Source organism: Kogia breviceps, chromosome 7 (genome assembly GCF_026419965.1).
Source record: "Kogia breviceps isolate mKogBre1 chromosome 7, mKogBre1 haplotype 1, whole genome shotgun sequence".
Classification (NCBI taxonomy): domain Eukaryota; kingdom Metazoa; phylum Chordata; class Mammalia; order Artiodactyla; family Physeteridae; genus Kogia; species Kogia breviceps.
The window spans coordinates 67,305,662-67,333,479 of NC_081316.1; the positions used below are offsets into that span (position 1 = coordinate 67,305,662).

General features: G+C 36.8%; 2 protein-coding genes across 4 annotated transcripts in view; one reads left to right on the plus strand and one right to left on the minus strand.

Annotated features, from left to right (window-relative positions):
* AASDHPPT (aminoadipate-semialdehyde dehydrogenase-phosphopantetheinyl transferase) lies at positions 1-26,955 on the minus strand. The gene is made up of 6 exons (XM_059070849.2): positions 26,555-26,955; positions 24,367-24,592; positions 12,909-13,030; positions 12,115-12,276; positions 4,491-4,562; positions 1-2,680 (listed from the first exon to the last, which is right to left on the minus strand). The coding sequence occupies exons 1-6, from the start codon at positions 26,735-26,737 to the stop codon at positions 2,516-2,518; spliced, it is 930 nt and encodes a 309-aa protein (XP_058926832.1). The 5' UTR covers positions 26,738-26,955; the 3' UTR covers positions 1-2,515.
* KBTBD3 (kelch repeat and BTB domain containing 3) overlaps positions 26,847-27,818 on the plus strand; it is a 61,533-nt gene continuing 60,561 nt past the window's right edge. The window contains exon 1 of one of the 3 annotated variants that reach the window (XM_059070821.2): positions 26,847-27,130. The gene's annotated coding sequence lies outside the window, so the exon portion shown is untranslated. The remainder of the gene's footprint in view (positions 27,131-27,818) is intronic. The other 2 variants (XM_067038549.1, XM_059070820.2) reach the window with 2 other exon arrangements.

Genomic DNA, 27,818 nt, shown 5'->3' on the forward strand with positions numbered 1-27,818 from the left:
TAATCTTAATGATGTAAACATTCTTTTTTATTTTTATTTTTTGCTGTACGCGGGCCTCTCACTGTTGTGGCCTCTCCCATTGCGGAGCTCAGGCTCAGTGGCCATGGCTCACAGGCCTAGCCGCTCCGCGGCATGTGGGATCTTCCCAGACCAGGGCACGAACCCGTGTCCTCTGCATCGGCAGGCGGACTCTCAACCACTGCACCACCAGGGAAGCCCTCTTTTTTTTTTTTTGATGTAAACATTCTTAATCACAGTCAATAATATAAACACTGAATTACATATGCTGGGAAAAGGGGAGCAGGAAGGGAAAGTGCAATGGTTAGGAAGCAGAAGAGCAAAGCTTTATATCAGGAATTAAAGAAACACCTTAAACCAAAAACAAGTAAAAGCAATATAAGCATGTTACCTGAAGATATGGTAATAAATAACAACAAAATAAAACCAGTGAAACAGCTTGCTCTGGGGACAAGAAATAGGAGAGGAAGGTCAAGGGAGTGGTATTTTTCATTTAGAAAAAGAATTTTTTATAGATCTATTTGATTCTAAACTATGTGAATCCATTTGACTCTATGTGAAACTTTAAGAAATAACAGAAACCCCCACCCCCACCCCCCAGAAATCTAGCATGGTACCTGGCTCATAAAAATTCAATAATGTTAATTATTTTATTATTATAATGACAAGAAAGATGACAATTTTTCATATCACCATTACATTCATGCTAGGGATAACAATGCTTCCTCTACTATAAATGCTATTTGATCTTTTTAAAACATGTTATTTACTATGCTTGGAATATCTGGGCATGCTTAATGAAATAAAAAATTATAAAACATTCCAAATTTTTTTTTTTTTTACTTAAGCAAAGTATCTAATTTTATACAATTTACACACAACTTTTAACCAATGAAACTATTTCACTTCTTGACATTCAACAATTATAAGACTTTTAACTCCCCAAGACATGCACTACAACCACAGAATAGATTCTGTCATCAATATGATGGTCTTGGCATCTTATATACGTTTCCACTTTAAATTAAGTCCTTTTACCAAAATAGAAACAGGCTAAGATAATGAACAGGAAGTTTACAAAATAAGAATACAAACAGCGAATAACAACACTGACATACCAACCTCATTTGTAATGAAAGAAACACAAATTTAAAATATAAGGTACCATTTTTCACCTATTTTGGCATAGATTAATTTTTTTAAAAAAGATACTATCTACAGATGACCAGAGAGTATGTAGGTGGGGGGTGAGAGAGTGGTCACACATATAACAATAACTAGAAGTATAAATTGTACAGCCTTTTAAAAGAACGATTTGGCAATACTTACAGAGGCTCTAAAAATGTTTATTTAATTCCTTTGAACCAATCATTCCATTTCTAGAAATTTACTTTCTTGAGGACATAATTAAACATGTACCTCAAAATGTGGTTACAAGGATATTCAATGAATCACTGCTTATTGTAAAAACTGCAGACATTCAAAATGTTTAACACAGAAGAAAGAATGAGTAAATTGTAGCAAACCTCCATTATGGCAGACAGTGGGCTTCCCCTAGATGTCATTCCCCCAGACTTTGTTTTAGCTTCTTCCTTACCCAAAAGTGTCAGAGTTCAACTTTCTCAGTGACCTGATCTGAGTCAAGAGAAACTTTGGGGAAATTTTTTCTGGGGGCTCTTAAGAGGAAAAAATCTTCCTCACTGACAAAACTGAGATGTGAGAGGAAAAACAGCCTTTCCTGCCTTTTAGATGCAATTTTTATGAAGATGTGAAGCTGGAAGTTACAGCAGCAGCTCTTACAACCACGAGGGAGACAAGCCTAAGGCAAAACCAATAAGCTGAGGCTGAGGCAAAAAAAAGTGTCCTTAATGACACCCCTGAACTGTTTATGTGAGACAATAAATGTCCTTGGTTACTTAAGTCGATTATTTGAACATTATTACCTCTGGTCAATAGCATCCTGATAGAAGCCGTACAACACAATACTTTAGAGTTACTAAAAGTTACGCTACAGCAGTATATTTATGAACAGTAGATGTACAGTTCAGAGAAAAAAAAATTAAAAATAGTATGTTCCCATTTAAAAAAAGAGTAACTATGTTAATATGGAATCGCGTTTGCCAAGAAAAAGGTTTGGGAAGATACTCCAGGTTTTAGGGATAGTTACCTCTGAAATAGTTATCTCTGAAAGATAGGAATTCGAATGTTCCCTTCTTGTGAATTCACATTTTCTGTTGTTTTCTAAAATGAACTTTAAGATTCTCCCACCAGTTTCTATTTCTTCAGTAAATCCAATGAGATTTTGGGGAGGAAGAAGAGGTAAACATGTATTCTAGTGAGCTATCCTGAATTGGGAGCCTGCCTTTTTAATAGGAAAAGTTGTTCCTTCTTTTTTAAACTGTTTTGTGAAATAAAATTTGATAATCTCAGGCATTTATTTTTTAGTGAATACAGAAGATTACAGTTTTCATTTCCCTTTGTTACTTAGAAAATCATATCATGACTTTGTACCATTTCGTATTGAAATTTCTTCTGTGAAGCAAAAACAGTCCCAAAATGAAGGATCTTCAGGGGTCATAGGAACAGCAGATGACATTAAATCATTAAAGGTGAGAATAGTAAACTGCCTCTGGGTTGGTTTAGAATCATCTTGAAATGAAACCTAAAGGGGTAAAAAATTAGATTACCTCAATGTTATACTGCATATTAATCTTATGGTCAATTTTATAATTAGGAAAATAAGAAATCAGTAATCACATTTCAGCAATATTATACTTCAATAACATTAAATTACAACACAGTAGCATTTCTAGATAATTGCTTCTACTCCTTATATTAGTGTTGCCAATATAACAAATCAAGAAAAATATGAAATAACCTGATTCTCAAACTTTTTGTAGATAACAATAACCTGTGGTATTTGTTTAAAATGTAGATTTACTGAGCCACACATCCAACAATTCTGATTCAGTAGATGAGTCAAAAAGGATCCCAAAATATATAACTTTAACAAGCAGGTGGGTTATTCTGACAGAGAGGGACCACCAGGCAAACTTTTGAGAAATACTCTAGAGGGTGCGTCTGATAAAATATCTATAACCACATTGATGCAACACTTCATTAGGAAATGACTCATTCAACACTAAATTTAAACTGTATCTTATACTCTGTGATAGAGCCCTTGTTCACAACTCAGCCCAGTGTGGACTGTCTTTAACATCCTATACATTCTTCTAAAGATAGTACTTGGGTTTTCTACAGTGCTTTTACAAGGTTAATATCTATTTTATATGATGTTATTCTCATAACTATGCTGATATGGTTGTTACCTCAACTCTATAGATGGGGATATTGAGGCTCAGTAGATCAATCAATTTATACAAGCTTACAACACAGGTTAAATGGTAGACCTGAGCCTGAAACTCAGCCATGTCTTCTGAATAGTACCTTCACCCTTTTCTCACTATGCCACTGCTGCCCCTAAATAGGCTGTCTCCAGGGAAAAGTACTGCCATGTGCAGACATTACAAAAAATATAAAACTCTATGGAATCATAAGGTATTCGCAGAAAGGGTAATGCTGAGACTTCAGCACACAAGGACAGGTAACCTGGGTTAGAACATCTTCAGATTACAGGGGTCAATTTTAACATGTCATCCCTTTTAAAAGAAAATAATCTATGAAGAATTTTAATCTTTTTAATCTGTCAAAGGCATGAGCTGTAGACTGAGCTTTTTTTCTAAAAGTAATGATGCATACATATGGATCACACTACATTCTCTCACGCAGATTCCCTAAAAATAATAATAAGCATATAGTTTCAATTATTGTGACATTATCAGTATTCCTTAAATAAATACTTCCACAGAATCACAACTATATGTAGGCTGAGAGTCAAGACCCTAAGCTTTCTCTTTTAAAAAATTTCTCAGCAGAAGAAAGTAAAAATCGATTTTGATTGGAAGAATTGATGTTATGCTAGAATATATCACAAGATCTCTCACATTTTTGATATTTTGGAAATAATTTAGGAGAGTATTATAAAAAGGGGAAGGAGTTCAATTTGACAGATAATTCCATTACTCACTATCCCTCAACTTGGTACCCTTAATATTAAAAGACAGCCCCAATTCACCAGGAAATAAACCACTGTTAAGATGACCAAGACAGTGATTATCTTGAATATCTACTGAATATATGAATACTAGGACAGTACCACCAAAATTTTTTCTTTGTCATATATAAGTGTATTTGAATGTGAAGAAGCAGGTAACATACTTCTAAAACATCTCTGTGAAATCCCAGATGATCTTAAGGATTAGATAATGAACACTTCTAAAGTCTATAATTAAAAAAAAAAGCCAAAATCTCTAACCTGATATAAACCAAATGATTATTTCCAACAATAAATAACAAATTCAACTTTAATACATGCTTTTTAGAAAAAAATCAGAGAAATCTTAAAATCTTACATCCTGATGTCTAGATCCATTGGGTTTCCTAAGAGCTACTGCAACAAAATGGTGCTCATCTATTTTGCTTTCCTGAAAAATAAAACATAAGTAAATAGAGAATACTAAATATAGAAATTTAGATATATTTCTATTTACATTTAAAAAATTTCACTCCCCCCAACCATATACACACATACATACATATATAATCTCCACTCCCCCTGACCTGAAGGAACAGTCACATGTATTTTGGCCCTTTACTCTGTAATATTTCAATATATATTTCCTAATAGGGACATTCTCTCACATAACCATTGTAGTTAATAACTTCCGTAAATTTAACATTAAAATAATACTTAAATCTACTCTCTGTACTCCAACTTTTGTGAATTAATCCAGTAATGTCCTTTATACCATTTCCCCACCTCCAGTACAGGAGGCAGTCTAGGGTCAAGTATTACATTCAACTGTCATTGTCTTGCTAGCTTTTCTTTTGTCTTTTATGATGTTACTATTTTAAAACATAAGCCCCACCCCCCACTTTTTATTAATAAACATTGGCTATTTTCAGTCTGATGGTTCTTGATAATTACATTTATATTATACATTCTTAACAAGAATACTACATAAAGTATCCTATCTAGAGGTACATCTAGATAGCCATCTGCCCTCACTGGTGATGTTAGTTTTGTATATGCTTAAAGTGTACATTTAAAAAAATTAGACTGCAACACTGGTCTATAAGCATTTAGTTAACTACATACTACAGCCTATGGAAAATCATGGTGGAAATTGATAGGTAAGACTTAAAAAATATGTAATTTCCTATTTTCCCCTATGTATGAGACAAAGGGGGAGGGGGCTTTAAAATATAATAGACATTGAGGCAGTTACCAGAGAAAAGTATGAACAACTTTTAAAAACTAAACAAAATTTCACCAAAAAGCCACTTTACTAAGGCAGTCTTCCATAAGACATGAGTTGAAATAGGAAACTACTACCAGAAATAGTATTACTTAGGGACTTTATCCTTCATCCTCTTCCTCGATATCTTCATACTTTAAGATATCCAAATTAGCAATAAATAAATAAATAAATAAATAAATAAAAGAAATTCAAAGAGATAAATCTAGGAAAACATTTCAAGAGAAAAAAAATAACTAGCTAAGTAAGAGAAAACATTTAATAGGTCAAAGTTTGTTATTGTAAACAAAACTATTCTTTTTGAACATGGTTCTCCCATTCTTTACACTGAATGTATCAATAATATAAACACTGTAACATACTGAGAAGTTTTGGCTATAATTATTTTTGGAAAACAACTTACATCAGTAGTTTTGTAGTGTCTGTAAGGCAGAATATCAAGAGGTAACCGTGGGCAATAACTAGTTTTCATCCAGCCTGTCCATAAAAATGCCACTAAAATGCTCAATTTGTTTACTTACCTCAATATAAGCCAAAATTCAATGAGACTGATTTCAAGATATTCACCATATCTACTCAGACCTCATCAACATCACATAAATATGAAATTTGAAAACAGCAAAACTAGAAGTTATTTTACAATGACTCCAGTTTATCAAACATTAATATTCGATGTCTCATTAGAATAAAAGTTCTATGAGGTGATCACCTTTGCCCTAAATCCTTTCTGCCTAGTACATCTATAATAAATATTAGTTGAAAAAAGAAATGAAACCAGCAAGCTAGCTAGCTAGTTAATAGCCAGTACACTCAATGCTACTGAACTTAAGACTTAATTTTAAGACTTTATAAATTTTCAAAAATTTCCTAAGCTTATAGTTTTTTATCCATAAAATTATTGTGAATACCAAAATTTCCTTAAAATCTCCAAACCCAAAGGGAGCAAGAATATTTTACTTTTTCAGGAGATAGTTTAGCATTAGATTACAAAGATTAACCTGCTTTAGTCAAACTGTATGTCTTTTTCTTAGTATGTATTTTCACCTTATAAACAAAGTAAAATAAAAGTTTAAGGTATAACTTAAATCATTCAAGTTTTACAATGTTTTCCCAATGGTAAAGTACTGAAGAAAATCTGTCATAAATGTTAATATTTCTACTTTTTAAAGCACTTCCTTTCAAAAGCATAGAATTTCTGTTTCGTCTAATCTCATCACTTGAAACTTTTTGTTGGTAAATTTAACTTTCCTAACAGAAACCCATTATGAAAATTGAGAGCCTATGAAAACATGAGATTCCTCTTGGCATAAGAATTCATATTTCTTCTAGAGTATAAATTTTCCAGGTGTGAGATACAATACTCAGGTAAGTGGAAAATCCTTTGGAGGATTTGTTGTAATAAATGGATTCTTGATTATGTCCATGCTAGCATTTTAGGTCTGTAACAGATACAATGTTAAGTAAGATACTGCCCCTGCCTTCAGGGAGCCCTGGGAAAGTAAAGCAAGTAGACAAGTACAAAGATTATGAGGCAAAATGTGGTATGTTGTAAGAAAAAAAAAAGCTTGGTCTTAAATGAAATAAAGAAAAGGCACCTGAAATGGATTTAAATTGTTAAAGGAGAAGTCAAGGAGGAGATTGGGGCATGGTGGATGGGTGGGTGGTGGTGAGGACACAGAAGAATTAAAACAAATATAAATACAAGAAAGTTGGAGATATTTAAAGAATAGCAGATAGCAGGTTGTGATTTGGCTGCAATGTGGAGTGTATATAGGGAAACAACGGCCAAAAATGAAGAAGGATGAAGCAAAATAATGGAAGAGGAACCCAGTTAGGCTACTGCATTAGTCTAAGTTGGATGTAAACAGTGCCCACACTAAGAGTTTTCAGAGGGGAGCACATCACTGTTAATTAGAGGGATTGGTATAACAAGGGGAGGAGGAGGGGAACTGAAAATGGGTCTGGGCTTTCTTAATCCTGGATGACTGGATGGCGGTACCGTCAAAAAAAGTAAAGTTAGAAAAAGAATATAACTTGAAGGGCATTTATTATTTTGACTTATCCGCAGAATTTGTGGTGTCTGTGTAGTGTTCAAGGAGAAATACATAGCAGTGAGAAATAGGAGTCTGAAGAGTGAAAGAAACTGAGTTAAAGATTTGGTAGTCATACGCAGAAAGTAGTGTGCTTGAAACTGCTAATTGTGAGAGTGGATCCATGAAAACAGTAGATGCCTGGGGAAATGTCTATACTTAGAAAGTGGCAGTGAAATGTACTTCTTAAATATAAGAGTTTTAGGGTTAAGTCTGTTGTCTTCTTTTCTGTACACTTCTAGATGGTTCACAGACTACCTTCTACTAACAGCTCTCGTTTAATGACAAGCCTATTCTTTCCTTAAAGCTCTCAGCTTCTGGGGCTTCCCTGGTGGTGCAGTGGTTGAGAATTGGCCTGCTAGTGCAGGGGACACGGGTTCGAGCCCTGGTCTGGGAGGATCCCACATGCCGCGGAACAACTAGGCCCGTGAGCCACAACTACTGAGCCTGCGCGTCTGGAGCCTGTGCTCTGCAACAAGAGAGGCTGCGATAGTGAGAGGCCCACGCACCGCGATGAAGAGTGGCCCCCGCTTGCCCCAACTAGAGAAAGCTCTTGTACAGAAATGAAGACCCAACACAGCAAAAATAAATTAATAAACTCCTACCCCCAACATCTTCTTTTTAAAAAAAAAAAAAAAACTCTCAGCTTCTATTTCATAGCTAAACTTTCGTCTTGAATGTTATTCAAAACACTAAGCAGATTTTTAAATAAATTCTCATTTGCTTTATAATTTTCATTTCGTATTCTTCTTTTGAGTCTCCAAGTATATAAACGCTCCATTTTCTCCCGGGATGCAGAATTTTACCGTATGTCCTATGATGGCGCTGTCCTTTAGTTCTGCTTAAATGAGGATAGTATCCTTAGCCTTCTGCACTATTAATTTGTGTGCCAATAGATAACTTCCATATCCACACTTGCAGCCTAGACCCTATTTCTGGTATCCTGCAGGCATTCTTTTAATGCTGCCTGCAGGAACAGGACTATTTTTTCTGCTTAGCTTATCAGTTCTCACACTAGGAAGAGAATCTATGAGTCTGAAGTAGTTCAGTTCATTGGCTATATGCATTACTTAATGAAAACTACAGTCTCTGACATGTACTATTTCTAGGGATTTGTCCTGTCTCCAACCCAGGTAACAGTACTTTCTAAAATACTTTTAAAGGTACTTTCTAAAATACCCTGTGTGCTTAAATTTAGTCATCAAATACTTATGGAGAAAAAAACAAGCCATGGGGCTAATCATGTTTGGCTATGACTCTGTTTCAGGAAGTTGTGTCTACATAGTACAGAAAAGAGAGAAGAGCAAGATGGCTACAAAGTTGTCCTGTGCAGAGGTTTCATTTGGAGTTACCCATGAAAAGTAGGGAAGGGTTGAAACTTCTTCCTACCTTGTTTTCAGTTTACTAAAGGAGCTGGACTCTACAGAGTAGGAACAGAAGGCAACTTATTCTCTCTCCCCATTTCCCTTTAAACAAGTTCTGACAATTCATTTTTCTCTTTCCCTGGATGAAATCTTGATCAGATCTCATAAATGACATTTCTGGTCATTCTCAGTATCGAATTTTCTCTGAAAAATGTTTGACCCAAATTAAATTTTATTCTCATTTAATAAGAAATTATTCCTCTCACTATCCTAGCTTAAACCTAATTCAGGGTTGGAAGTCTCCAATAAGGAAAGGAATTGATTTCACCTCTCGTCCTAACTGCAGATGCTCCCTCATTTACTATGGTGCCACCTCTAGTTCTTCTAGTGTGGGTGAATTTAGTGTGTATGAGTAACAAAGGAAAAGACTGAACGAAAGGGAGGAAAGGACAGTGAAGATCATTCACGCCACGGTTGTACACTGAAATCATAACCCTTCCTCAGCTGCATACCTAAAGACTGGTTCTTTATCTTGTGGGGGTACTTGGAGATGCCCAGACAGGAACCTCCCGTCTGTTTCTTTCTTTTTTTTTTGCGGTACGTGGGCCTCTCACTGTTGCGCCCTCTCCCGTTGTGGAGCACAGGCTCCGAATGCGCAGGCCCAGCAGCCATGGCTCACAGGCCCAGCCGCTCCGTGGCATGTGGGATCTTCCCGGACCGGGGCACAAACCCATGTCCCCTGCATCGGCAGGCGGACTCTCAACCACTGCGCCACCAGGGAAGCCCCTGTCTGTTTCTTGACTCTAGGTATGCCTCCCCTGGCTCTACGCTCATCTTTCTCCCCTCAAATCCTGGCTTCTGGCTATCCATACCACCATATTCATTCTGTTAAGTTCACTCTCCCCTTCCAGGCCTGTTTATAGTATAAAAATAATCCACACTTAAATACATGCATCTAACATATATTATTTTTATATTTTTCTAACTGGTACATTGAATGGGCAAAACACCCAGGAACATTCAGTACAGAATTTAATTTTTCTTCCATAGATGTCTTCAAATATGCCCTGCTGGATCTCCCTTCCCACCTCCTGAACAAGCCCTTAGACAAACCCCATAGCTCTTCAGTCACTTTCAGCTTAAAAAAAAAAAATCAAATTTCAATTCTTAGAACACATTCTTCTCCTTGGCCTCATCTTGCTCTTCTGCTCTGGTTTCCTTAAGGTAGGTGGCAGAGAGGAAAGGGATGGAGGAAACAGGCAAAGTAATGATCAATGCTGTTGTAATCTAGTTTTTAGAACTCTGGGTCATATCAAGTATCCAAAATGCTCGCTTAGTGAGCATCTGAGGAATTTTCAGAGAACTACTTCCAGTTCCTCTGTCCTGTACCACTGCCTGGAACTAGCAGTGCATTAACAGCTGACTTCTTGTAATTATTCTTACCCTCAGCAATTAATACACAGTAGAATGCCCACTGCCTCTTTTTGGAATTCCTCTTGGGTAGGGTCCTTTCAAGACACTTCAGGCCCATTTTCCACAGCATCTATTCGGTCCACAGGAACTCAGGCATCTTTGTCACCCAAAAAGTTTAAGCACAGCTGGCCTAATCACTGACTCTTCCCTCCTCACCCTGCTGCTAGGCCTACTCCATCTGGCACCATAAAGGATTCCCCATGAATGAAATGGCTGACGTATGCCCCTTTCAGTATGAATTATTTCTTTTAAATTGTATTAAAAAATACAGTATCCTAAATATAATTTACTTTTTAATTCATACAATCCCTACCTTACATGGTATGTTAGCAGTTTTGACACAACTCTCTTTCTCAAGACACTTTCTGCCCTTGGATCCCCCCCATCCCCCACCCAACACTACTTTCTTATTTTACTTCTTACCATTTTGGTCATTCTTTCTCATTGTCCTCCCCACTCCACCTTTAAAAAGTATTCTCAGGACTCTGTCCTAGGTCTTTCTCAATTCCACCTTAGGTAATCTCACTACTGCAACTGTAAATCCCATGGCTTCAACTACCATCCACGTGTTAATGATTATGATTTTTTTCCCTTTAGCCCAGCCTTTCATTCTATTTGCCTACTTTACAACTTCACTTAGATGTTTTTATGGTATCTCAAACTTAAATCCCACTTGTTCTCTAGTATTCAGTAACTCAACAGATGGTCATATAAGTCACAGAATTGATCATAACATCTTTATGACTTCACTTCCTTAACCTCCATCATAGACAGAACTTGGTCTTAAAATACAATTCTGATCTTACCACTCTCTTTAAACCTTGTTAAATTCCCTTGAGAAAATTAGTGAACACCTTCTATTTTATCCATTCATCATGAATTCTTTACTCTGGATACTGACTTTCTCTGTTCACAATTCTGATGACTATGGGAACCACCACATTATAACACAATCCATTTGCTGGGCTCTGGACACTTGATAAAAGTTGTAACACACTTCCTTGGCTACAATGACTGGTCAAGAGATAAGTACCTAACACCCAACCTAAGGCTTTCTCCAGGGCTTACAGGGCTTGAACAGAAAGGGAGTTCACCAATCTCTGAGGGTTTTTAAACTACATATTGTTACACATAAGAGTGGTAGGCAGTCATGTTTCCTGCCACACAGACCGGATAAAGTTAAGAAAGCTGGTGTACAGAATGAGAAATGTGGGTGGGAGAAAACTAAAGCCAGGAAGGCAAAAGTAAAAGATAAAAAGAGTTCTGAGTTTTCCAGTCCCTAATTCTAGACAATTCTGAAACCTGGTTCTATGAATCACTCTAGTAACCTACAATAATGTCTTTTTGGCTAAAATGAATTTGTGTTAGGTTTTTCTCACTAGCAACCAAGAATTGCTAGTGACAGAAACCAAATAAAGAAAGAGACCAAAATATTAACCAACCCATAATGCCCTACATGACCTCATCAGCCTAACACAGCATCTCTCTCAAATCCCCTCAACACAGTACACTGACAAAATGGCATCCTTTAGTTGTTCATACACACAAAGCTGTTTTATTCCGGGGCCTCTTTTCCCTTCTCTTTTACTTAATGCAATATGACTTATCTTTCAAGTATCAGCTTAAATGTTATTGCGCTCAGAGTATCCCTGACTTTACCTTCAGAGTACACAGACTGGATTCCAAATGTATCTAGCTTCAATGACTAGCCTCCCCAAGTTAAGTGTATACTCACATGCACAAAATAAGAAAATTCTTGTAGTTATATAGCAATTCTGATAAATTTCTTACCTCAAATGCCCACTCTTTTTCTTCTTCCCCATCCAGAAACAAACGTGTTTCTTTATAAACTTGGCCTATATCCAGGTTTAATGGGGATATATCAAATTCAAGCCGCTGCAATTCAAATCCTAATCCAACACCTATTGCTTTTATGAAGCTTTCTTTCAGTGCCTAAGATACAGACAGACATTTTCTCTTAGAGCTTTGATAAAATTGTTCATAATATCTACTGTCCCCAAAACATATGGATTTTTAATTCTTTACTACTTTACAGCTATAAGCTATTTATTTTTACCCTTATAGTAGCATGGAAACAAACCAGTTGTGAGAACTTAAGACAAATCATTTAAGCTCCCTTTGCCTCCATTCCCTCATATATAACATGTAATAATAGTAGTACCTTCTTAGTGGGGTTGTTATGATAATTAACTAACTTATGAAGGGCTTAAAATAATGTTTTCTGGCGCATATTAAGTATTATATAAGTGTTTGCTAAATAAGGTCTCATGTGTATGAGATCCTTTAAGACAGAAAACCTTATTTATAAATAATGATAAATAAACTGTCTTGTTTTTAGCTTTAAAAGTGTCTTCTAGTTGAGCATTAAATATATGTTAAATTTTCTTAAATGTCATTAGAATATAATAATGTGTACATAAAATCATGAAGTTCTCAAGTAATGACTTATTTACTTCAAACACTGTATGAACTACAGGTTTACCACAGGACTTTTGCTCCTGTTTTTGGCAAAGATAATGGAATCAACACAGGGGCTTACTCTCAAAACTAGAAAGAAATTATACCCAATTCCTATAAAACATATCCAGCTGAGTCCACTCATCCTTAAAGCTTCTGATTGTTTCCCATTCTTTGTTGGTAAACTTTCTTTTCATAATATGAAAAAATTCTGGAATTGAACCACGACCTGTCAATTGAGGAAACAGAGAATTACCAAAACTATTAGAGCATAAAAGAAAACTATAGTCCAACTTTACTTCTGAATACAGTCACAATAATCCTAAACAAAATATCAGCAAATCAAAGTAAGTTGAGAGAAGGGTAGCTTAAGAGAACAGTGAAATTCTGTGAATTACTAAATAATTAAGGAGAAAATACATATGGTTATATAAATAGATGCTCACCAAAAATTTGATAAACTTTAGCAGCCAACCTATTATAAATCTTAAATAACTTGGGGAAATTTCCTATATATGAGAGAATATCAGAAATCCAAAACAAGTACTCTTAAAACAGAGCAATAGTATGCTGGGGTTTAAAATTTTGCTTTGCTACTTCACAGGAAAATCAGGGAACAATTTCTTTACTATAATTTTGAGGGAATTGGTAGAAAGTTAAGGTGTGTTCTTTTATCCTAAGTTATTAACGTGACTGGAAAGTTAATATACACTTACTTCCTTCACAATAACTGTTTTTAAATAAAAACAGATTTTAATTTCTGTTCTATTGACTCATTTAAAAAAAAATCTCAAGTATATCCTTAGCTCCACTGTTCCACAGAGAATAAAATTTTACATAGCATCCTAAAAATAAATAGAACTCAAAGGATCTGACTCCCAGAACTAAGACACAAATTAAAATACATGGTATGCCTTTCATATTATATTTTTTCAGATTATAATAATTATGTGTTTGTCTATCTTTACTACTAAGCAGAAACCTTCTATCATCATTCATTTACTTATTCTACAAGTATGTAGAATGTGTACAAATACTATACCAATATGAATTGAACTAATGGTTAAAAACAAATCAGTCGTGGTTCTTAGCCTCTCACAATTACAGCCTAATTGGTCAATCAGAAAGTATGGCAACAAGGTAGGTGAATCACAAATGTTTACTACATGAATAAATGTACGTTAACTATTATGTGGTAAATTATTCCTAAATGCTCTATTGCCCTGTATCCTTAGTTCATGATTACATTACTTCCAGCAAGCCTCTTGAAAGTAGTCCCTCTGCAGATTCTGTTAACATAGCTTGTCTACTCTGCAACTCCCATTTCTAAAATACTCAACTCCAAAATCTGACATTCCCAACTGGCTGCAACCATAGCATGTCCGGAAAGAAGAAATATGTCAAATCCCCCTACTTAATGCTTTACTGGCATTTAATCACTAACCCCATGAAAATTCAACTTAGAACGACGACTATATCATTCACTCTAAAAATACCCAAGTACTAGATGCCAGGAATATCATGATAACCAAAACAGACATGGGTCCTTATGTTCATAGAGTTTACAGTTTCTCCTACAGTAACCAAGTACCTTTCCCATAGTTATCTCAAGGGTAGAAAATATTAAAAACGAGCTCTCCCACAAAATTGTCTACAATTCCCCCACCATCCCTACTTCAAAACAGTCTCCTCTTGTTCACCTAGGAAATATTTCTAATGACCTTCCAGTGATATGTAGTTCTTCACTTCAAGGCAAAGATCTTCATTTGTTTCCAAGTTCAACAGACACATTTAATTAATCTGTCTACTCCTTAGCCCTCTACTATTCTTAAGAAAGATAACTTTACAATCCATTTTTATTAATCAACTAATGTTTATTGTTTGTATCTGTTAATATTAACGTTAAAAGGCTATTATTTCCTAAAAGCAGCCCTGCAAAGCTGTAAAGTCATTTCATGCAACAGCACTGAAATATTAAACTGGAACCTTAGGAGTCCCAGGGCAGGAGATTCTTACCCTTTGGGTCTATGAACCCCCTTTGATAGTCTGGTGCTTATTCCTCAAGCCCCTTAAATAAAGACTGTCTTATTAAAATGCAAGCATCACTAGTACATACTGGCTTGACAGATAAGACACTAAAGAAAGTAAAGAAAGCAAGCTTGCAAAGGTTACAAAAGTAAATCTGGAGATTTTAAACACTGGGAGCACTATACCTACATAAATCGTAAACTGTTTCCTCTTGAATAGATTCAGGTACAAATAGTGTAAATAATAACAATGAGAAGAACAGCTACCTTGGACTTGAAGACAGCATTATATATTTTGAGTGGAATTGTAGTTTGAACAGAATACTATCCAAAAAGCCTAAAATTTAAAAAGATATGCCTGTTGTCATCTATAGTGTCGTTATGTTTGTTGGTTTCTTCAAGTTATAATTCCATAACCTTCAAGAAACCCCCTGATTTTTACCTAAATATGATGTGGAAATCGAGGAAAAAATTTAAATATTCACGCTAATAAAAAAAAAACAACTCATTTAACATAAAAAGCAATCTAGCACAACCACTGGAAAGCAATCGTAACTGATCATGTACAGCTAAAAAAATATCCGATATGAGTGTTTTCATATACTTTTGAGAGCATCATATCCCACAAAATAAGAGATTGACAATAGAAAAAGAGGATTTTGTAAATATTCAGCCAAAGACAACAGCGCCACATTGTGGCATTATGGTGAAAATACACAGTGAATGAGTACTCTGTTAAGGACTTAGTTAATCTAGGAAATTGGAATTTAAAAAAAATCAGTAGGAAATACCAGAATAGTACGTTTGTCCCTCAAACTAGCTGAGACAGCACAATTATTAGACACATAAGTTGGCAAAGCCTCCTAATAATACCAACACATATTCATGTCTATTACAATCTTCGATTTAATAGACATATAAGAACTTAAGTTAAAAAAAAGATAAAATAACTGAAAAACTTATATAGAACCACTAACCAGGTTTAGAAAAGCCAGACCCCTCATCTTATAGCTTAATCTTTAGGGAAAGCAGCACTAGATATTAACTAAGTGTTCTGCAATGATCAACTAACCAAGGTCACAGAGCAACCAGAAAGTTTATTAAACAGAGTAGTAACCTACAACAAAATAATTTATACAGTTGAGCCTTGAACAAGGCGAGTTTGAACTGTGAGGGTCCGTGTCTTCCAAAACTCATGCCCCCACAGAAACTAAAAATGTGACCTTATTTGGAAATAGAGTCTTTGCAGGTGCAATCAAATTAGGATGGATTAAGGTGGGTCCTATATCCAATGACTGGTGTCCTTATAAGGAGAAACATTTAGACACGGAGAGAGAATACAGGGAAAAAGGCAACATAACAATGAAGGCAGAAAGTAAAGTGATATAGCTACAACCCAAGGAATGCCAAAGATTGCCAGGAAACTAGGAAGAAGCAAAGAAAGAATTCTTCCCTGGGATCTGCAGAGGTAACATGGCCCTGTCAACACTTTGACTTCTGGCCTTCAGAACTGTCAGAGAATAAATTTCTGTTTTTTTAAGACACCAAGTTTTTGGAACTTTGTTAGGAGCCCTAGGAAACTAATACATACATGCACACAATTTAATTCATTTATACAGACACACTCATATACTCTTAGCTTTAGAGTTATGCCCCTGGAGTCAAATGTTCAAATCCTGGCACTAAGACTTCTTTACTATTATTTATTTAACTTCACTATGGCTGTTTCTTAAGCTATAAAATAGGGAAAAAGAGCTGGGTAGTTTAAGAAATAAACATATAAAGGGCCTGGAGCTATTAAGTACCTAATAAATGTTAGCTGTAAGGCTATTGTGGTAGTTGTTTTATATATATACCCTCTTTTGTGAAATGTTTTATCAAGTCTTTGTCCATTCATTAGGTAAGTCTTTTTTTTAATGTATTTTTAAAAAATTAATTAATTAATTAATTTTTGGCTGTGTTGGGTCTTCGTTGCTACGTGCTGGCTTTCTCTAGTTGATGTGTGCGGGCTTCTCATTGCAGTGGCTTCTCTTGTTGTGGAGCATGGGCTCCAGGCGCATGGGCTTCAGTAGCTGTGGCATGTGGGTTCTAGAGCACGGGCTCAGTAGTTGTGACGCACGGGCTTAGTTGCTCCATGGCATGTGGAATCTTCCCGGACCAGGGCCCAAACCCATGTCCCCTGCATTGGCAGGTGGATTTTTAACCACTGTGCCCATTAGGTGAGTCTTAAGTGGCTTTTCTATCAATACTTACAAGTATTTTAAATATTAACAATATTAACCTCTGTCTTACTTGCCCCAGTTTGCGAGAGAGAAGAGATTTAATATGAAATCAATCACATATGCTAACTTTGCGGGTTCTTCTTATCTAAGTTTAAATGGCATCCTTCTTTCAGAAATCTGGCCAAATATAAAATTCTATTGTGTTCTAGTAATTGTTATTAAAATTTAATTCTAATTAATTCTGTTGTATACTGTGTAACAAGGATCTAATGGCTTTCAGACGATTTTACTCATGAAAAAAAAAGTTGATGGGTTACAATCTTTCTTTTTGTTGGCTCTATAAATTACATCTAATACAGTGTTTCCCAAACACTAATATGTCTAACAATCACCTGAGAGATTGTCTGAATATAGAATTCTTGGTTGTATCTAAGAAATTCTAGTTGAAGAGGTCTGGGAGGGTTTCAATGAACGTGCATTTTTTCAAGGAACCTGCATTTTTAACAGGCATCCTGGATGATTTTAATATCCTGACTACCATTTCAGAAACACCATTCTATACATATAACAGTTAACAACTATCACAAAAACCTTAGAGCTAACATTTACTTATTAAGTACTTAATAATTCCAGGTACTTTACATGTTTATTCCCAATCTAGCCAATGCTGGCGGTGGTATAACTGTTGAGCGATCAGTATGTAAAGCATATACACACAAGTTCTAGGGGAATTAAAGATTTAAATATTTTTTTTAAAAGTGCAATTTTAGAACAAAATCTAGGAGACTATAACCTACGGTTGGAGTAAATCTTTTACCAATTTAATTATTTTTTTTTAAATGAGATAGAGTTCAGAATTTATCAAGGAAAAGTTAGATATATTAATTAAATAAAAGACAAAATTCATACGGCAAAAAATACAATCAAATTCAAAAGATAAAAAAGTAATAGAGTGGGAAAATAGTTGTAACAGATTTGGTCAATGAAGTGTCAATATCCATAATACATAAAGAGCTTTTATACATGGATTAGAAAAGATTAATAAGCAGTTCACAGAAGAGCAAATTCAAGTAGCCAACAGGCTACCCTAGTGATTATAGAGTAATGCACCATTTAATAAATAATCTTTAACTGCTGAACTGAAATATTATGTATAAATACTGGGCACTAACTCTTAACCCTCCTAGTTGTCTATTCTTTTGCTAACACCACACTCTTTTGTTTACAATGCCTAATATAAGTTTAAAAAATGGTAAGGCAAGTTCCCTCTCACTAAACTTTGTATACTCTTCTTAGACATCAGTTCCTTCATAAAAACTTTAAATTTATTTAACCCAGTTCCATGGAATTTTTCACAGATTTTGTACTTGCAAATCCTTAAACAGATATCAATAAAATCTATTATTGAGAGGTCATATATTACAGAATGCAGTGTCTAAAAATATAGGCTTTGAGGTATGCGTTCAAATCCACGATATTCTACTTTTGAGCTTAGTTGCCTTGGGCAAATGTCTTAACCTACTCTATAAAATAACTTACAACTTAGGCTTAAGAGGGTGAAATAAGATAATGCATAGAAGGCATTTAACACACAGAAGTTGCTCAAGAAATACTAGTTCTATGTTGTGATCCCACTCAAATCCTCTGCACAGTGGAAAAGACCCATCCTACAACTTGGAAAGGGGGAAAACTACCTGCCAGTAAAGACCTGGTTTTCCAATAAGTTCAGAGCACAAAGAGAAGTGTGACTTATTTAAGCTGCTTGCTGGCTGTAAATCTTCAAGTTAAAAAAACACAAAAAACAAAAAACATTTTGCACATTCTGCAAAATGCAGATCCAAATAGAATGTAGATCAGCTTAGAATGTAGATCACAAACAGTAATGGAATACTGATCTTCCTTGACTTATGATAAGGTTACGTCCCGATAAATGTATTGTTAAGTTGAAAATAGTTTAGGTCAAAAATGTATTTAATACCCCTAACCTATGGAACATTACAGCTTAGGCTAGCTTACCTTAAATGTGCTCAGAGCACTTACATTAGCCTACAGGTGGGCAAAATCATCTAACACAAAGACTATTTTATAATAAAGTGTTGAATACCTCATGAAATGTACTGAATACTGTACTGAAAGTGAAAAACAGAATGGTTGTACTAGTTGTTTTACCCTCGTGATTGTGTGTCTGACTGGGAGCTATGGCTCACTGCTGCTGCCCAGCATGATGAGTACGGAATGGCATATGGCTAGCACTGGAAAATGTCAAAATTCAAAAATCAAAGTATGGCTTCTACTGAATTGCTTTTAAACCATCATAAAGTTGAAAAATTTTAAGTTGGACACTATAGACTGTAGCAGCAACAAAGTTGGAAACCGAATTTGATGGATGCAAATGGAGGAGAGAAGCAGCTAGGGAAATAAATGCAGGCTGAGGAAGAAGACTCGAAGGAAGAACTATTTTTATTTATTTATTTAAAAAATTATTTAATTTATTTTTTTGGCTGCGTTGGGTCTTTGTTGCTACACGCAGGCTTTCTATGGCTGCAGTGAGCGGGGGCTGCTCTTCGTTGCGGTGCACGGGCTTCTCATTGTGGTGGCTTCTTTTGTTGCAGAGCACAGGCTCTAGGCGCGCGGGTTTCAGTAGTGTGGCACTTGGGCTCAGTAGCTGTGACTCGCGGGCTCTAGAGCGCAAGCCCAGTAGTTGTGGCGCACGGGCTTAGTTGTTCCATGGCATGTGGGATCTTCCCAGGCCAGGGGTCGAACCCATGTCCCCCACAATGGCAGGCAGATTCTTAACCACTGCGCCACCAGGGAAATCCCGGAAGAATATTTTTAATCACAACTCACTGATGAGAACAGTTTATATTCCAACTAGAATCTGATATGAATATCATTTTTCACTGTAGTTGCATACACACTTTTTAATTTTTCAACAAATTTTAGGAATATTTTATGTGAAATTGAGAACTCCTATCATTTGTACATTCAATAAATATTTACTGAGCACCTGCTATGTGCTAGACACCCTGCTAAATACTAGGTATACTGTGGCAAAAACAAAACAAGCATAGCTCCTGAACTTATTTAATGAAGGAGAACAGATTAATAATCAAATAACTAAGTTATAATTACAAATAAGAAAGTCCATGAAGGAAAACAAGATCAGGTGGTCAGAAAAGTCCTTTCTGAGGAGGTACTGGTACTGACTACTTCTCATCCTTCAGGTCTAAGGTACTCAGGAAAGAGTGGGGAGAAGAACAGGCAGAGGGATCAGCTTTTCTGAAATGACCTGAACAGGAAAAAGTTTGCTACATTCAAGGTAATAAAAGATGAGTATGGACAGAAAATAGTGAGCAGAGAGCAGCTAAAAATGCAAATGGAGAGATAAATGAGAATAAGACGATACAGTCATGTTAAAGGGACTGAATTTTATTATGAACCAACCTAAAAGTTTTAAGAAAACTGCTTTAAGGAAATTTTTAAAGACCACTCTAACTCTGTACTAAGAATGTACTGAGAGAGAACAGAAATGAAGAGGGGGAACCAAATAGGAAGCTATTAAAATAGTGCTATAAATAGTATGGTGGAAAGAGACAATAGGCTCTACCATAGCTATCATATAATATCAACACTTATTTTATACTTACTGTACTTAATTTACATAACTGTTCAAGAAGAGCAGTTCTAAGATAGTCATTTCAAAGCTATTAAATTAGGATTAAATCTCAGAATATTGAGTCATTTTGCCCTGCCAATTAATATCCAGCAAAGTTTATAACAAAAATGTGAACTTGAAAGTTTAAACCCTTGGGGAAAAATATTTTCGGTCTTTTCCCAAACTTTAATAATTTTTATACTGTATCTCTTATCTTGCCTTGTAAACATGGGAACAAAACTGAACAATTCATACTTTTATACTTTATACAATCCTTACTTTTATACTTCTAACTGCAAAAGCCTTTAGTGGTAGATAACAATTAGAAAATGAAGGAAAAACAATATTTCTCAATTGGGTACAGCAAATTATAAAGATGACCTACAAAACACCTCACTCCACCCCGACCCCAGGGTTGGGATTGTATTGCACTGGCAACTTATCTATACTAGGTCCCAATATCTTATAACCCCTCTTCTCTGGATATCCATTAAACAATTATTTACTGAGTGCAAGTATGCACCAGTTACTTTTGTGTAAGTTTCCTCTCTCTGTTAAGCAGAGAATAAAGTGGTGGTTACAATAGGGTCCTTAATTGTGGGCATCTGGCTAGAAGGGAGAAACCCAAAACTTCTTACATCCATCAATATATTCTCTCCTGCCCTGCCATAGCAGCAATGGGAGAACTGGGAGATGGCGGGAAATGATCTGCACCTAGCAGAAATGTCTAATGTGATAAGGAAAGACTCCACAAGTTCCTACATGATGTTTACCTGCAGACAAAATGGGAGTAATGGAACTGAGTCTTACAATGTACTCATGATGCCCCCAAAGTCTAACTCCATCTTGAGAGTTGATAATCTAATAACAATGCCCGGAACAAAGTACAATACTTCCCTTGCTCCTATACTGTTTTACCCTCCATCATTTAGCAACTCTTGGAAACTTCCCCTGCTCAATTTCCTCATTTACTCTGATAAGCAGAGCATTTCAAATGAATCGCCAGTGAAGTAAACCAGTGTCTACTTTCCTGAGAAATGATGCTGTGTCCATTAATCTTTCAGACACCAGTGACACAGTAACAATACTAATGACAACTGGAAAACAGCTCTTCCCCAATGCATTACTGGATATATCAACAGCTTTTTGGCAATGAAACAGCCAAAAAGGAAAAGGCCTGGATACTGTGATTAGTCAAACAAGAGCAATGAAAAAAGATGGTGGATAAAAAGTCTAATAAAATATAATTAACAGAATCTTCATTTTTTGCTCAATTACCTTCCGATCATTTATTAAGTTTCAATTAGTAATTACTTGTTTATCTGGTATTGACCATAAGTCAACATTGCCCATTAAGCCAATTGTAATTAAATCTGTGTCTCACAGGCATAATTTCCAAGCAGATATCAACCTGATGAGCCAACCATTACTGTGTAATTGTGCTGACTACATTCTAAGGAGCAATGGTCTCTCCAATAATTTCGGATTTTAGGGAAAGGTCACATAAGGACCACAGAAAGCTATGAAGTTTATGGGCTCATTTGCATGCTCACTCTGAATCCTCTGTAACAGTGGTTTGTTGATAAGGTTCACAATAAGCCTTCTATGACCCTGCCAAAAACCAGATCCTCTCTTTGAGAAAAATGTACCTGTGCATATAAAATGTAGCAAACAATTTCAGGAGGTTAATAAAAAATGACTTGATGCTTATCCAGGGTCAAGAATGCCTGTTATCATTAGTATAGCCTCCTTCTGAACAAAGTTAAGAATAGAGTTTTAATAGATTTATGAGCAGGTCAGAGAAAAAGCTGCTGGTGGGAAAATTCAAAGTAAAGATACTGACAATAAAGATGAGAGAGGAGATTCACAGCAATACTCTTAGGCCTAACTACTACAGCACAGAGTGCTTATCATTCATTTGACAAATATTTATTGCACATTATTTTGAACTAGGTAGGGTGCCAGACGTGATAGTAGATATAGCTACAATCAGATGTAGCTAACATAGTTCCTGCTCTCATACAGCTTATAAAGACCAGTGGGAAGACAATCAACATCCTGAAAAATAATTATAAAATGAAATATATAATTGGAATGAAGGAAATATACTTTATGAGAGCCTAGAACAAAAGAACCTGGCTTAGATTGAAGGTCCACAAAGGCTTCCCTAAAGTAAGACTGAAGTGAAAGCTAACCAGTAAATAAGTTACCTATGCAGAAATGGGGGTGGGGGATAAAGTTATTACAAATATTTCAGTCCAAGGGAAACATAAGCAAAGATCCTGTGGTAGACACAGTGTGGAGATTAGGGAACTGCACTATGAAATTAGGAAAATGTTGGTTCTCTTATTTTAACAGCTTTCTTCTTACCCTGTTACTTATCTTCTGATACAAATGATAGTATGCTGTGTATCACTCACCCTATAATATACATAAGGTACTTAGGAAAATGCCTTGGCACACAGTAAATGCACACTAATGTTAGTGATGATGAAAATTATAGTTGAGAGAACCTGTGTTCTAGTAAAAATACCTAGGTATAGTCAACCCCACAATAAATGTTAGCAGTTCCTACAGCCACCAATTACAAATTTCTAAGGCAAAATATAAACAACTTAGGATATTTTAATAATTGCTTGCTCTTCATTTTCATTTATATAAATGTGCTACAAAGACCTATATTTAGATATAGTACAAATACATATTATCTCTACTTAAGGACTACAATATACTTTACTACTGAGATTATTATTTAACAAACCAACAACTAATTGGTTAATTTTGGGAAAGACTTAAATGAAAGCAAGTTCTTACAATACATATAATTACTAATTTTTAATAGAATGATACTCAAAATTGACTCTCTGTTGAGTTCAATTTGATTGAACATCTATTACTTAAATTAAAAAAACTGAGCTATGGAAAAACTGTTCTTTGGAAAATTTAACAGTCTTTGAGAACAGTTTCAAATTTAGTCTTACTTAACAAGCTGAGGTATAATTCAAAAAGAAAACCTTTGTTTTCACTTTGCCTCTAGGCAAAGTATTATATGAATCCCCAGTAAGGGAGAATCTATCTTTTATGTCGAAGTCTGTTAAAATTCAAGAAAATATAGTGAACAAAGGATGTTGGGGCCCTCAAGCCAACAGCCACCCCCAACTGTGTACCCTGAGGCGATTCAGGATGGAGAAAAGCAGGATAATGGCCTTAGACAGTTAAGGTGCATATCAAAGGAATAATTTCAGTAAGCCCAAACTCATATCTTCCCACACATAGAAAAGTGCTAAATTCATTAATGAAATGTCTGGTTTTCTTTAATTAACAGTAATCTTTTTATGTTGTGACTACCGGGTTTTTGTTGCAAAAAACTCCTATATATCCTGGTTCCTTCCTTATCTCTTTGGAGCAGTCTCTCAGAGCTATTTAAGAGGCTGCCTCCCGGACTTGAGTCCTCAGAAAGTCTGCAGAATAATTCTCAAGTTTTGGGTTGTGCATTTTTTTCAGTCGACAATACCCTGCTCTTTCAGATATACTACCCTTGAGTACTGAGCACTTTTTTCCTAAACTTAAATATCTACATCTCCTTGTCTGATATTATTCAACAGGTAAGAACTAAAACAAGACACTTAATAACTCTTGTACTACAAAAATGCAACATTACCTGGAAAACTAGTCTTCATTATATCAATTCCAACTTGGAGCTCAGATTCCGCAGCAAGTACAGCATAGTCTCCTTGATGAGAGATGTTAAAGTTGAAATTGGGGTAAGGATTCAATGAGTCTTTCGCAAGAACTGGTTTTCCTTTTGCAGTTCTTTGCAAACGAATATTATTCCAAGGTATATTCAATTTCTCTGCAACTAATTTCCTTATCATCAGACGACCAGCCTGTTAATAAAACATTTGGTAAGTATTGATGTCTATACTAAAGATTTAGGTAACACTGCCTATAACATACAAAGTCTATTTTTGTGGTTTCTAAAATATTCATTTCTTAAAGTTTTTAAAAGTACAAGTATTAAATACCCTGCTTTAAGATTTAAGAAATGCTTATGAAGACAGACAAGTTAAAGTCCTCTTCAGCAATTCCTTCCCTCCCCTTAACAAGTAACCAATGTTATCAAGTATTCAACCCTTCAGTCTTTTCTCGAAGTACCCAAAATATGTTCATTTGCTTTTACTATCTATCCATCTATTTATATGAAATCCTACTATATGTACTATTCTACCATGTATAATCTTTTAAATTTCTAAGTGTTGGGGATTATTTCATGTTTGTATATAACCATCTGGACTGTGCATTTCATACTGTCAAGGTACCACAACTTGACTATTCCCCTATTGTTAGATATTTTAGGCTAGCTCTAGTTTTACTATTTTAAAAAAATTCCCCAGTGAGCAACCTTGTTGTACTTACATCTTTGTGCATATGTGCATTTCTAGATCATATATACTTATCACTGGGCTCAACACTTAGCAATGTATGATCTATCTTTTTTCACATATACCCCATCCACTCTCGCCCTCCATTAATTATTAAGAAAGAAATGGGGCTTCCCTGGTGGCACAGTGGTTGAGAATCCACCGGCCAACGCAGGGGACGTGAGTTCGAGCCCTGGTCCGGGAAGATCCCACATACCGCAGAGCAACTAAGTCTGTGTGCCACAAATACTGAGCCGGCGCTCTAGAGCCCACGAGCCACTACTACTGAACCCACGTGCCACAACTACTGAAGCCCGCGCACCTGGAGCCCGTGCTCTGCAACAACAGAAGCCACTGCAATGAGAAGCCCGCACACAGCAACGAAGAGTAGTCCCCCCTCGCCGCCACTAGAGAAAGCCCGCGTGCAGCAACGAAGACCCAACGCGGCCAAAAATAAATAAATTAAATAAATACATTAAAAAAATATATATTAAAAAAAAGAAAGAAATGACTAAAATCACACAAAAATACCTAAGGGTATAACAAGGCAAATAATATTTTGAAAAATCTTTCAAGTTTTTTTCCCTTCAGTTCTAAACAATGACTTTTAAATACTGCACGACTTTGAATTTCACAATTTTTTACAAATTACAGAAAGTATAAAAATATTCACCAATATGCCTTCAAAAATCAATCAGCCCACATTTCAAACGAAAAAGTGCTTTGATAGAGGAACATTTTCAAGGCAATAGTCTTTGATGGTAATGAGAAGCTGTTTCAAACTGCGCTATATACACAGAAGTCGTTTTGACACCCGTTTCCATTTGTTGCTAAAAATAGGTAAGTAAAATAAACAATTATATGAAAGTACTGTTTCCCAAGCTATTTAGTCAGAAAGGTATGCCTAGGACTGCATCCTTCCTTGACTTCAGTTTCACTGGTAAAAGGAGGCTGGACTCTTCCAATTCCAAGGCGTGCAAGGCTAGTCATACTGTCAATATTTCTTAGGGCCTATCACGTGCAGGAGAATGGAGAATGGTAGAATACTTAACAGGCTAAGAATGTGCTATGGGCCCAAGCAAGGAAAAATAAATTTTGATAACTTAAAAATAAGAAAAAACCCATTGTGGGGAAAAAAACTACTTTGTAGGCCTTCTCAACACCTATTTTAGGGTTTAGCACGATCTCTATTTTCAATTACAACGGGGGAGTGGCTAATTTTTACAACGGCCGAGGCCTCCGAGACTACAAAGACGGTGGAGACCAGGCCGCGCACACACCGGAGAGTCAGCAGCACCTACCACTCTCGCCCTGGGGCGGCCACAAGCTGGCGCCGACGCTAGCGTGGGAGGGGGGGAGTCTCTACAGCCCAGCCCGCCATCCCCAACATCTGCTTCCTCGGCCCTCAATACGAAAGATCTGTAGTACCAAAGCTGCCTTAGCGTCGCGTGCAAAGACGAACTGGCCAATGCGCTCCTTCTCCTCGGGCTGGATCGATCGCACCGCGAGCAGCCATTCGGTTCGGCTCGGCAGCCAAGCGCCACAGGAAAAGGCCCAGCGCACGCCCTCCATTGCTGGCACCAAGCAGAATCGCTTAGCGGGGAAAACCATACACTGAAAACCTCACCGCCACCTCGGGATTGATGGCGCTGACGCTAAAGGTGCCCCACCCACTTCCTCCCGGCGCCCGTGCGGAGGGGGCGGAGCGTCGCGCTACGTCAACTGCACGTTGCTCACCGAGAGTCCTCACTTCCCCGCCACCGATTCTGCCACCTCCTCCCCCCGGGAGCGGAAGTGTAGACCCTCCTCTGCGCTTTGCGGCAACGCGTGATCGTCACGTGGGGCGGGGCTTCGGAGGAGAGCGAAGGGAGGGACAAAGGCCAAGAGCGTATAGAACGCCACTCACACTTGGAGAAGAGATAACGGGACAGAGGTGCAAGCCAATCGCAGTCAGGCCTGTGGAGGCAGAGACTGGGGTGGAGACTTCGGAGACTGCAGTTCCAGGTGGGTGATTTCTGAGCTGTGAGGGAGGAGTGGGATGGTAGAGTCTTATTCCTGGGGACCAGGATCGGCCCCTATTATCTACAGAAAAGAGAATTTTCTTGGCTTCGGCTACCAATGCCGCTCCTTCGTGTTCCAGGGCGGGAGAGGTTTCTGTGGCAGGAAGGGGACTGCATGGTGCCCTCAAGAGTTGTGTTTCCCGCGGCCCTGAGTTGCCTTCCTCCCCCCCGTCCCCTTAGGCCGAAAGTCATCTAGACACTCCAACCCTAGCAGCCCACCCTGAAACCTGCCTTCTAAGGCTGGGGCAAAGACTCTGCATTGCCTCCAGTGCAGGGCGCGGACCCTGCCTGAATCCAAGGCTGCTACACAGCTAACTGTGTTGAGGCCGTAAATTGACTCAGGTGCGGTTTTTGTGGCTGCCAAGCCTGGGCCAGAGCCCTAGGGAGAAAACTGAGGGTTCTGCTGTTGAGGCACCGGTGGTCCCATTGTTATCAGAGGTCTTTGTTCTGAAAGCAACAGAACCAAGTTGCATAATTTCAGGAGCCCTTCATAGTTAACTCTGTGCCTTTGCTCAGTTATTTGCTTGTGATCAAAGATCCTTGCGGGTTTTGGTCCAGGGAAAAGTTCATCTCTGTAGATGAATTTAAATGCCTAACTTAGTGGTAGATTAAATGCGACACTGGGATTCAGC